This window comes from Humulus lupulus, chromosome 2 (genome assembly GCF_963169125.1).
Source record: "Humulus lupulus chromosome 2, drHumLupu1.1, whole genome shotgun sequence".
Classification (NCBI taxonomy): domain Eukaryota; kingdom Viridiplantae; phylum Streptophyta; class Magnoliopsida; order Rosales; family Cannabaceae; genus Humulus; species Humulus lupulus.
In genome coordinates this window covers 292121201-292132370 of record NC_084794.1, presented here as the reverse complement: position 1 = coordinate 292132370, position 11170 = coordinate 292121201, and the positions used below count along the sequence as shown (strand labels likewise).

Sequence of the window (11170 nt, the reverse complement as noted above, 5' to 3'; positions counted from 1 at the left end):
TTTTCTTTTTCTTTTTCAATAGATTATGATCCTTTATATCACCCTCTCCTATTTGTACCCACGTGGGAAATAAACAGCAAACTCTTCAACAAAATATAGACACTAGAACAAGCCACAAATAACTGCAAGATTCTGTTAAGAGGCTGTTCACAATCTTTAAGAGGACCCGCAAATATGAATTTAAATTTGAATGTGCTGAACAATTCATAACACAAAAGTTTGCAGTTAGAGAGCCGAACTAGGCAGGGTATTTATAATAGGTAGACTCTGTTACAACCAAGCAACATACATTTAATATCAGTTAAAAAAAAATTCCAGGATGACTGTTTTCTAGCCCCTTGTCATGTGTCCAATTGTTGAAAATAGAACATCAACAGTCAAAATGAATTGCAGTACATATGAAAATCAGTGACTAATTAATAAATCAACCACTCAAATGGGCTTCACATGAATATGAGGTCTCTAGGGGAAGGATGAGTTTCTGGTAGTTCCGGAAATTAAAGTTTACCTTTGATGAAGTTGATTGCATTGGAGAGCCTATAGATCCATCATTTGCAATCGACTGGCCATCTTTTGCATTTAAAGGTCCCCTAGGTAATCCTCTAAGCCTTTGAGCATCCATATCACCACCATACATAGTTGTACTAGTAAGATTGCCCTGCCCCTGTACATGTGATAAGATTTGCTGTTGCTGTTGTTGTGGCAGAAGCTGAAATTGATTTGTGTTTTGAAGGAAAGGCTTTTGAACTTGTGCCCCTAAACCAGGCCGGATTTGGTCGATACCCTGGAGAAATTACCATGTAATTACTCACTGATATATTTTGTCTCTCATATAGATAAAAGATAGTTAGACTTACAGTTAAAGGCCACCCCTTTAAAGGTAGACCACTGACTCCTGGGTTAAGACCTGCTAAAAAAAATAGTTTCAAAAGTTTTTCAGCATGGTTTAACAATTTATAAGCACATACTGATGTAAGCAATTAATGTAATCATGCCATAAAGAAACTGAACTAATTACTCATATATCCATCTTAATAACTGTTTGGATGATTTAAAATTAAAGCTTGTATTTATTGTCAAAACATGCAACAATTCCATGTGTTAAAAGAATTGGTCTTGGGTTGCCCTTTGGCTTCATAATGTAAAGGGTTCTAAAGGAATTCCATGCTCTGGTATTTTTTAATGATTGTTGATGTTTGTTTAATACGTGTTATATTTTGTGCTGTGATACCTGTGGTTTTTTCCACACCCTTGTATACTCATTTTAATTAATACAAGAAAGTTTTGTTTAAAAACAAAACAAAACTCCATGTGTGATAATTTTCTAAATGTGATACATTATTAACAGGCCAAATTATCTCCATGGGATGGATGGTTTTTCTTTTTGCCTTGCTTTTAAATTATTGTTTAATTTTATTTATTTATTAACAGTCAAAACCTTTGCTCATGGCTCCAATTCATTCGTTTCAAAGATGAAATATATGACAGAAAACATTAAAATATATTCTAGTGAAAAGAAAAGGGGAAAAAACATTATTTTAACAATCTCTCTAAAATAAAATAATAATAATAAAAAACCATTGACAATTTGGTAAATGATAAGTTAATCGACCAATTCTTCTCTTTCAAAGACTACTAGTCCATTAAGAAAAGTAAAATCTATAACCTTTTCTTCTGCTTGTAAAGCCTACTATGCTTTCAGGGTAACTTCTATGGTGGTTTACCATGTTGAAATTAAAAAAATAGCCTTCATCCATCCACCAATAACGCTCATACACAATACAAAGGCACCTTAATCCAATCTATAGTAACCTCCATTATGGAATGGTCATGATAATAAGAATAGAACTTAATAGAAAGGAATGAAGAAAATGCATTAAACTATAATTTAGCCAAAATAACCCCAATTGTTGAAATAATATATGGTAAGTCAGAAAAATGAGGGAGCAAGTGGTAAAAAAGAGAGTAAATGGAGAAGAAACGTAAAAGAAAGAAGGAAGTGTAGAGAAAAAGGAAAATTGTAAAGATAAAGTAAAGAGGGGCGTGTTGAGAGTGAGGAGAGACAAAGTATAGAGAGAAAGTAGTGATAGTGGGAAAGTAGAGAGTGACAAAGAAAGTACAGTCAAAGTATAAAAGAAATGGTGAGAGGAGGGAGAGAAAAAATTAGTTAGGTAGTATTTGATTAAAATTGAAGAAGAGCAATCAAGGAAGAGAACACCTCATAAATAATTATGGAATGAAATAGTCATTCCTCAATGTAAGGAATGCCAATTCCACTGAACAAGCAAAAAGCCATCCAATGTGTTAAGACCAACCAAATAAAGACATTTGACCATTTTCATTCCATTCATTTTTCCCAACAATCAGTACTTGCCTGCATGCAATTAAAAGCTTCTTTCTTAATTCAAACTTGTATTTCGGTGGATGTGGTCCCACATAATCTGACTGGTACCAAGACAAACACTGCTTACTTTTAGCCCATAATATATATTTATAAATTTTTAAAATGGAGTTTATATAGTCATGATCCACGTTGTTCCAGTTATTCTGGTTTCGAATAATATAACGGGAGATGCAGCATTGTAAATTAGATAATTCTATTTTCTGCAGTTTGTTTTCTTGCTCCTTTTTAGGTATTTCTGCTTATTTTATTTTTCCTTAATTTGGCGAACAGAAAATGTACAATACCTGCATTCCCTATTCCTGGTTTTGACTGCATCATTCCCTGCCCATACATTGAAGGATCCATTGGCAAAGATCTCTGAGCATTGGCCATGTTAACTTCAGGTTTGATGTCCTATTATACAAAATTACAAATAATCAATGACAAACAAGAATGAGCACGGAAAGAAAGAAAATTCAGCAAAATTGAACTGTGCAGGTACTCACAGGGTTCTGCTGGGTCCGTGCTTGTATTTGCTGTAATGCTGCATTGACACTACCCTGGTTCCCTGGGACCAGCTGACTGTAACAGGAAAAGGAAAGATAAATTATCTACCCACTAAGACATATATCAAAAATATAATTACATAGAATCTCGAACACTTTTACCCAGGGTGGTTTGTTGCTGATTTAAGAAGAGCCATCCTAGCATCAAGGAGTGGTTGAGAAGTCTCTGAATCCATTGGATTAGGGTGTTTCATGCGCTCCTCATACATTTTTGCTGCCAACGCACTGGCAGTAGACTGCCCAAGCACTCCTTCAGAACTCATGGGGTTGAGCGGACCAAGGGGAGGATGATTTGGATCCCTACGTTGCATCTGAGCATGACGCATTTGCTGCATTTGCAGCATTTGCAGCTGTTGTTGTTGCTCTTTTGTTTTGATTTGCTGTGCCATAACATCATTATCACAGAGAGAGAGAAAAGAGGATGAGGGAGGGGAGAGGGGTGTCAATAGCTGATTAATTTAAACTAAAAAAAAGCTAACCTCTATGTATGCAGCAGCAGCTTCCGAATGTTTATCATTTGTTCTTGCAATAAAAATGTCCCAGAAAACAGACCACCATTCAAAAAGGAAGCCCCCAGGTGCGTCAATAGCTACATATATATGAATTAGTTATTACAAACGCTACTAAATTCAAATGCAAAACCCACTCCAGACGATCCAAGAATTATGATATGGTATTTAAAGTAACAAACTCGAACAGAGAACAGCAGAAACTCGAAAAAGCTTTCGAATTGATTAAATTCTAAACCAAGCAAATCCTCAATTGCCAATTCAGTAATAAATTCAACAGTTAAAAGCTAAAAACAATAATCATAAAATTTGCCTCTAATATTGTATTATTACCTACTGGATCTGGGGCGACCTTCCCTTCAGTCATGAAGGACTTGGCAGTAGCATGCAATTTTTTCTTTACCAAATAATCATAAATGTATACATCAAGCCTGTTTTAAAAAAAAGCAAATTAACAAATTTTCAAAGATAAAATTAACATTAAGAATCTGCAAAATCATAGGTATGTCTACATACATCTTATCTGCTTCCCAATTACTCAATGCCATTCTGGCCGGTCAAAAATCAATCCAAGCTGCTCAAAACAAAAGAAAACCAGCTCAATTTATTGATCACAATCTCCCAAAAAAAAAAAATTTAGATTCGAACAGTGATAATCATCATTACAGGAGATTTTTTTTTAATAAATCACTGAATTAAAAGCACATTGACGAAAACAAACCTCAGACGAAGCCGAAATACGGATCCAAACTCAAATCAGCGACGATCTTCGTTGATCAAGCATTTGTAATTTGTTTACCTGATAAATTCACCAAAAAAAGAAGGAAGACATTAACTCCAGAATCCACAGCCAAAGAAGTTCAAAGATGTAAAGAAAAATCGAAATTGATCGGTGGAGTCAAACCTAGGGTTAGGGTTTTGTGATCAGAAGAAGAAGTGCAGTGGAGTTTGGAAAGTCGGAAATTTTAACGGAGTAAAACACAGTAGAGAGACACTTGAGAGAGAGTCTGAAAAATAACCGAAGCTTAGGTTCGGAATTGGCTCCGAAGCTATATATATATGGATACCGAACCAAGATGGTTCGAGCCTGATTTTTGTGAGCTGTTAGCTATTTCAGCGTCAACTGCCACTTTTGAGTATTTTATATATCTAATTAACTAATATCTGTCTAGCCTAAAGTAACTAATCTCTTTGTCAAGCCTAATTACGTGCTTAGCCAATTTATGTAGTGCTTTAATATGACCAACATATAAATTAGAGATGGATTCCAAAATTTAGACAATAAAACTTTAAATATTGAAAAAAAAAATCCAATTTATTTTAGTAAGTTTCCTATAAAAAATAAAAAAATTATCTTAGTAGTTTTATTGATGAAAAAATTCATCGAATTCAAATGGGTTTATACATTTTTTGACTCTGTGTTTTTTCCTATTACATGTTTGGACCATGTGTTTTGAAAAATTACTTTTTGGATCCTATGTTTTGTAAAATGGTTAAAATAGAACCCTAAACCAGATTTTGGTCAATGTTTTTTCAACTAAAATCACAAATAATTTACCAAACTAACAATTCAGAATAAAAATAAAATCATTATGTTTAAAAAATGTGTTGTTATATTCAATTTTTTCTTTATCAAAATTGAGTTTAGGGTTCTATTTTAACTATTTTACAAAATATAGGGTCCAAAAAGTAATTTATCAAAACACAGGGTCCAAACAAATAATGGGAAAAAACACAGGGTCCAAAAAAGTATAAACTCAATTCAAATTGGTAAGTATAGTAATAATAATGGCAAAACTAGAGAGTAAAAAAAAATTAATTAAATTGGTAGTCCAATTATATATGAAAATTCACAAAAATAATTAAGATTTAAAAAAATATATAAAAATACAGAATCTGAAAATAATTACAAAAATATAAAGGGACATAATTGTAAATACAGAGTTTTTTTTTTTTTTGTTAACAAAGTTCACAAATTTATAACAATATAGTTTTTTTATAACAAAAGTTTACAAATTTGTAACTAGAGTTTACAAGTTTGTAACCATATGTTACAATTTTGTAAACAACATCTACAAGCTAAATAGAAAATTGTAATATGATTATAGAAGGATGACAAACCGTTATCCGTATTTTTGTAAATTCTGTAAAATTCCGTATTTTTCACATTTTTTTTAAATTTATTGTGCTATGTGTAATTTTTCCAATTATATAAGCTCAATTAAATTCTGTCAATAAAGCAAGTGTTTCCACTTAAAAGACTGACAAATTATTTACAAATCAAAGATAAGTCTTGGAGATTTTTCAAAACCTAATTGGTTCTCCTTTGAGTAGCGGCAGCAACGGGCACGAGTGGCACAAGGATCTCACAGTGCCAGGGTGGCGATGACTTTGCTCAATGGTTGAGCAATGGGGCTAGGGTGGTGGTGCCAGGGTTTTGGTCATGGGTGTCTCGGCCTTGGTGTAACATCCCAAATTTCCTAATGTAGCTTAGTGCCTGGATTCGGGGGCCGGGAGGCAATAACTATGTTATTATGTGAATTATATTATAATATAATTAAGATTGCATGTTAGAAATATTAAATATGTGTATGTGGGCCCGTTTCTTATAAGAAGGGCATTTTAGTAATTTGACTCGTTCAGGGTATAAATGCAAATATGTGCTTGTGTGATTGAGACTACATTATTATGTGGATATATTTGGGTTACTCGACACGAGGCGATCTTGATGAGCAAGTTAGCGGAAAAGTCACAACGGGGTTTTATACCCGGCTCGGGGTGAGCTTGGGGGTATTTTAGTAATTTAGTACATTACCGGGACTAGTGGGTAATGGGAAATTATTTGGTAATCATGTGAGAATATTGGAGGTAACGGGAATTATAGGACGTAAATTGTGAATAGCAGGGTATGAGACAAAGGACAAAATTGCCCTTGAGAACATTTGATGAATAGGCTAAGGGCAAAGGGTCAATTTGGTCATTTATGTCCAAGTGTAGGACTTGGTTGGCTAGGAACCCCTTAGACGGCTTAGGAAACTTAAGGGAAAGAAAAGAAACTCAGCAGCTCCTCCTTATCTCTCACGTTCTACACTTAACCTCTTGGAGCTTTGGTGGGCTGAATCAATTGATAGAGAACTGGCTTGGAAAAGAGGCTTGAAACTAGGGAATTTTTTAGAGCAGATTAAGACTTGGGTCATACAGTTGAGGTAAGGGTTCTAAATTGAAGTTCTTATGTTGGTTCTGTTAGTTCATTGAGAGTTATGGCGTTTTGCTTGCTTGATAGTTGGGAGGATGGGTTTTGGGATTATTGATGAGTTTTAATCTGGTAATTAGTTGGGTTTTGTTGCTGGAAAGGGTTGTGTTAATTATGGGAATTGAGTTTGAAGTTTTGGGGTAAAATTAGGTTGTTTCTGGTTGGGTTCGGTTAAAGAAAAACCTAGAAAATTTGGGTTCGAAGGGCTAGGTCGCGGCCTTGTTCTTGGTGTGTCGCGGCCCTATGGAGCAAGAAGGAGCCAGGAGGGCTCGGAAGCAGAGGCGGGCCACGGCGCCTCAGGGGAGCGCCGCAGCACGTGTGTGGTTTTCCAAGGAGGCCGAGCTTCTAGTTTAGAGGAGGGCCGCGGCATGGGTCCTTAGGGTCGCGACCCTTAAGGGGATTTTTGGCCCTAGGAGTGATTTTAGGTCGAGAACTTAACCTTTTGGGCTCAAGATCAATTCTACTTCTGTGTTGGGTGGAATTTGATGTCCCGAAGGCTAGGAATCGGTCTGAAATCCTTTAATCACTCGATGTTGATGGAATTCTTTATTATGGTTGTGACTAGGTCATCGCTAAGGGATCGTGTAATGCCCCGAATTTCCTAATAAGGATTAAGACCTTGATTAGGAGGCCGGGAGAGCCATAATTGATTTAATATGATATAAAATGAATATATGCATGTTAATGTAAATTATATTATTATATGATGGTAAACGCATGCATATGGGTGCATTTATAATTATAAGGGAATTTTGGTAATTTGGCCATTGGGTGCATATTGTAACTTGTGAATGAGATTTCATTATTATGGAGATATATTCGAGCTATTCGGCATGAGACAGTCATATATAATGGATTAGCGGTTTTGTCATAACGGGGTCAATTTTGGAGTAATAGAATTGTTTATTTGGTGATAGATTGGGAATATTTGAGATCAGGGTGAAATTCTGGAAGTTTTGACTATAGTGTCCCCGGGAGTGTTTTTGGGACCCCGAGCGCTAGGTTTTATTTGAGGTTACTTAAGCTTGAAGTAGCCCCAGATAAGAGCGTAGATTAGAAAACCTCTCGTTCTCTCTCTCAACGGTCCGTTATACCGTTTGAGCATTTTTGCGGAAATCTTGAGTTCTAGGAGTCGGAATCAAGCGAGGGTCAAGGCATAGCGATCCTAGGAAAGATTAGAAGCTTCTTAACCGAAGGATTTGACGGAAAACAACCCAATCAAAGGTAATCTAAGTTTTAAGTTTTAAGTTTTTAAAGTTTCTAAGCTTAGAATTGGACTTTGTTAATTGTTGAGTTTTTGGTTGGTTTGAACATTGGGTTTTGAGGGTTTTTGAGTATTGGGAAGCTTGGGAACTTTGATTTGATGAATGGGGAATGTTTGGGTATGTTTTTGGAGGATTTGGAGTGCTTAAAACACGTTTGGGAATGGCCCAGGGTTGGGGGCCGCGGCCCTGTTCTTGAGCGCCGCGGCCTTAGTTCGAAGAAGCAGGTGTCAGGAAATTGGCCTTGCTGGGCGCCGCGGCCCTTGCCTCAAAGAACCCTGGGGGCCGCGGCCCAAGGTGTTAGGGCCGCAGCCGTTGCCCTGTTTTCACCCCGTTTGCTCGTTTTGACCCCGGGAACTTAGCTATAGGCCTCGGGAGTGTTCCTACTACTTGGATTAGTTTGGATTGATCTCTTGGAGGCTAGATATTGGTTTGAGAACCTTTGATTATCATGTTATTGATGGTGTTCCATATTTGGTTATGATTAGGTGGCCGCTAAGGGCTTAAAGGTTGATCGTTCTCAAGGGTCGTTCTTATATTGGTTCTAGCTCGAATCTGAGGTAAGAAAACTGCACCCCATATGTGACATGCATGGTTATGTTTGATGCATGTTGGATGTTTAAATGTAAACATTGATAGCATAATGAATGCTTGGCATTCTTGCCCATTTGCACATGATTATTATCGAGGCATGCTGGTTAGTAAAATGTGATGCATGTGATGCACGAGAAACATGTGATTAGGGCATGTCATGAATGATGAATATGAGATTGGTCAGAGCTTGAGTCTCTGTGTTTGTGCATGATTATAATTATGCTAGCAATTGTTTAGTAAGCATGTTGAATGCCCTATTCTTGGATAACTGACATATGATACACATTGATAACATTGCTTACCTGTGCACGGTACTGACTCATTAGTCAGATTTGGCAAAGGTGCTAGTACCAACTGTGAAGCTGTGACTCATTAGTCGGGTTCGGCAGTTGTAACGACCCAACTACTCTAGACTTTTGGACCATTAACGAAAACTATACATAAACACTAATCCTTAATAAAACTTACAAGTGAAAAGACCATAACTTTATTTAAAAACTGTAAAGTAAAGGTTAAACTTACATAAAATTCAAGTTAGGATATGGGATCCCATTGTTTTAAAATCAAAACATGACATAATTAAAAAGAGATTTACATAACAAAATGTGGAAAGATACATGTAAAAACCATAAGAAACAAAACTACATCCTCGAATCGAAACGCTCGGCTCTTGAATCCATTCCGCCTCAATACACATTCTCTAAGCTTCCAAGAACCTTCCCCGCCACTAAGACCTATTTTCCTGCACATATAAACAAAAAGGAATGAGCCTAATGCCCAGCAAGGAAAATCTAACATATAGCCATATACATAAAAATTCATAGTGCAATATAAAAAAAACATACCATAACACATATATCACATACATACTATAATGGCCATTATTACTTGGGGTCCCATAGACTAAACAAGTCATATGCCCATTAGATTAGTGGGGTCCTACTAGCTAAGCAGGTCATATGCCCATAATCTATTTGGGGCTTGTTAGTCATATGGGTCATATGCCCAAGCCTACAAACATACATATCATAACATATTTCATAACATAAAAACCATAAGATAACATATAAAACATATAGCACATAAATCCTATCCTATTTTCCTTACCAATATACCGGGATGATGAGAACAAAGTCGGGATTTTGGAACACTCCTAAAAACCATAATATAGAGGTGAGTATACTAAAAAAAAGAGATGGAAATAATAAACTACACCATCGAAACGATACTTACCAATGAAAACCTTAAGTTCGAAGAACTTAGATGCCTAAGAATAGAAAATACTGAGTTAGGATTTGAGTAGAGAAGAACTATAAGAATCAATACAGAAAGAAACTAGAATTAGGAATACCTTGAATGCTTCTATGACCGAACTATACCTCGAAACCGAAATACACCATAACCTTACTTCCCAAGTGTTTATTAAGCTTATAATTCCCAACCCAAGTGTTTACACTCTCACAATAACCTAGCACCTTGCAACCTCTGAACTTAGCTTGATGAATGAATGAAAAATGTTTGGTGCTAGGTCTTATTTATAGAGTTCTAGGAATAAAAATCTTCTTTTTGGCTTTGAATAAAAATAATAAATTTAATTGAAAATATTTGAATATCCTTCAGCCAAAGGCTTAGGAATTGTTCAAATTTTTCAGAGAGATTTAAGGATTCAAAGCTTCATTTTTAAAATAATAAAAACAAATAGAATCCTAACTTCTAACTCCCTAAATCTCGTAACTCTAAACTCCCCTTCAGTAAAATCAACATATCTGGAGCTTTAGAACTCCGATTTGGATTCTCTTTATACCGTTAGAAAGCTCATTAATTTATCTACAACTTTTAAGAAATACTATTTTTCAAAAATCCTAATATAACTAGGTCCAAAATAGGTCCGAAGTTACAGTACCCTAAAGTTACGAAAAATCTATTCACAACCTAATTCACAAATAAATAAAATTGTGACTGTTGACGCGGTTCTTCGGCAACAGATAATTAAGAGAAGAAGAGAAAGAGATTAGTACTAAAAGTAGAACCGTCACAGATATGAAATCTTTTGGGAAAGAACTAGGTGACTCAAGACACGTTTTTAAGTGGTTCGAAGGTTAAAATATCATGCTCCTATCAGATTTTGGTGAATACTAAGTCTTATATTTCTCTTATTTTATCATTAAAATAATAATTCCTTAATAATCATACATAAGACAAGTGTTACTATCTTATTGGGTTTATCTAAACCTTATAATATAATAAATATCATCATCAATATCAGTCATATTAATCAAACCTTAGGTTAAAATTAATATTCTTAAACTATAGGTTAAACTTAGAAAATCTACAAGTACTACTATGAGTGTCCAAATAATTCCCAGTCTGAACCAAAAATCCACAGTAACAAAGATAATACTATACATACTATAATACTACTAAATAATTAGCTAAGTAAAGTTCTTGGACTCTACAGCAGTGGTACTGGGCACTGGTCACGTTGCACTGACTCATCAGTCAGAATTGGCAAAGGTGTTAATATCAACTGTGAAGCTGTGACTTATTAGTCAGGTTCGGCAGTGGTACTGGACACTGGTCACGTAGCGCTGACTCATTAGTCA

The 11170-nt window shown here is 35.5% G+C and overlaps 1 protein-coding gene across 1 annotated transcript in view; it reads right to left on the bottom strand.

Annotated features, from left to right (window-relative positions):
• The window catches only part of LOC133819790 (transcriptional corepressor LEUNIG_HOMOLOG), a gene marked incomplete in the record, with an annotated part of 8773 nt that extends 4263 nt beyond the window's left edge, over positions 1–4510 (bottom strand). The window contains 10 exon segments of the mRNA XM_062253130.1: positions 509–784; positions 858–910; positions 2689–2797; positions 2890–2965; positions 3052–3329; positions 3429–3538; positions 3792–3889; positions 3975–4032; positions 4180–4257; positions 4363–4510. Of these exon segments, the coding sequence (XP_062109114.1) occupies positions 509–784; positions 858–910; positions 2689–2797; positions 2890–2965; positions 3052–3329; positions 3429–3538; positions 3792–3889; positions 3975–4006 (1032 nt within the window).
• Between the last annotated feature and the right edge of the window lie 6660 nt (positions 4511–11170).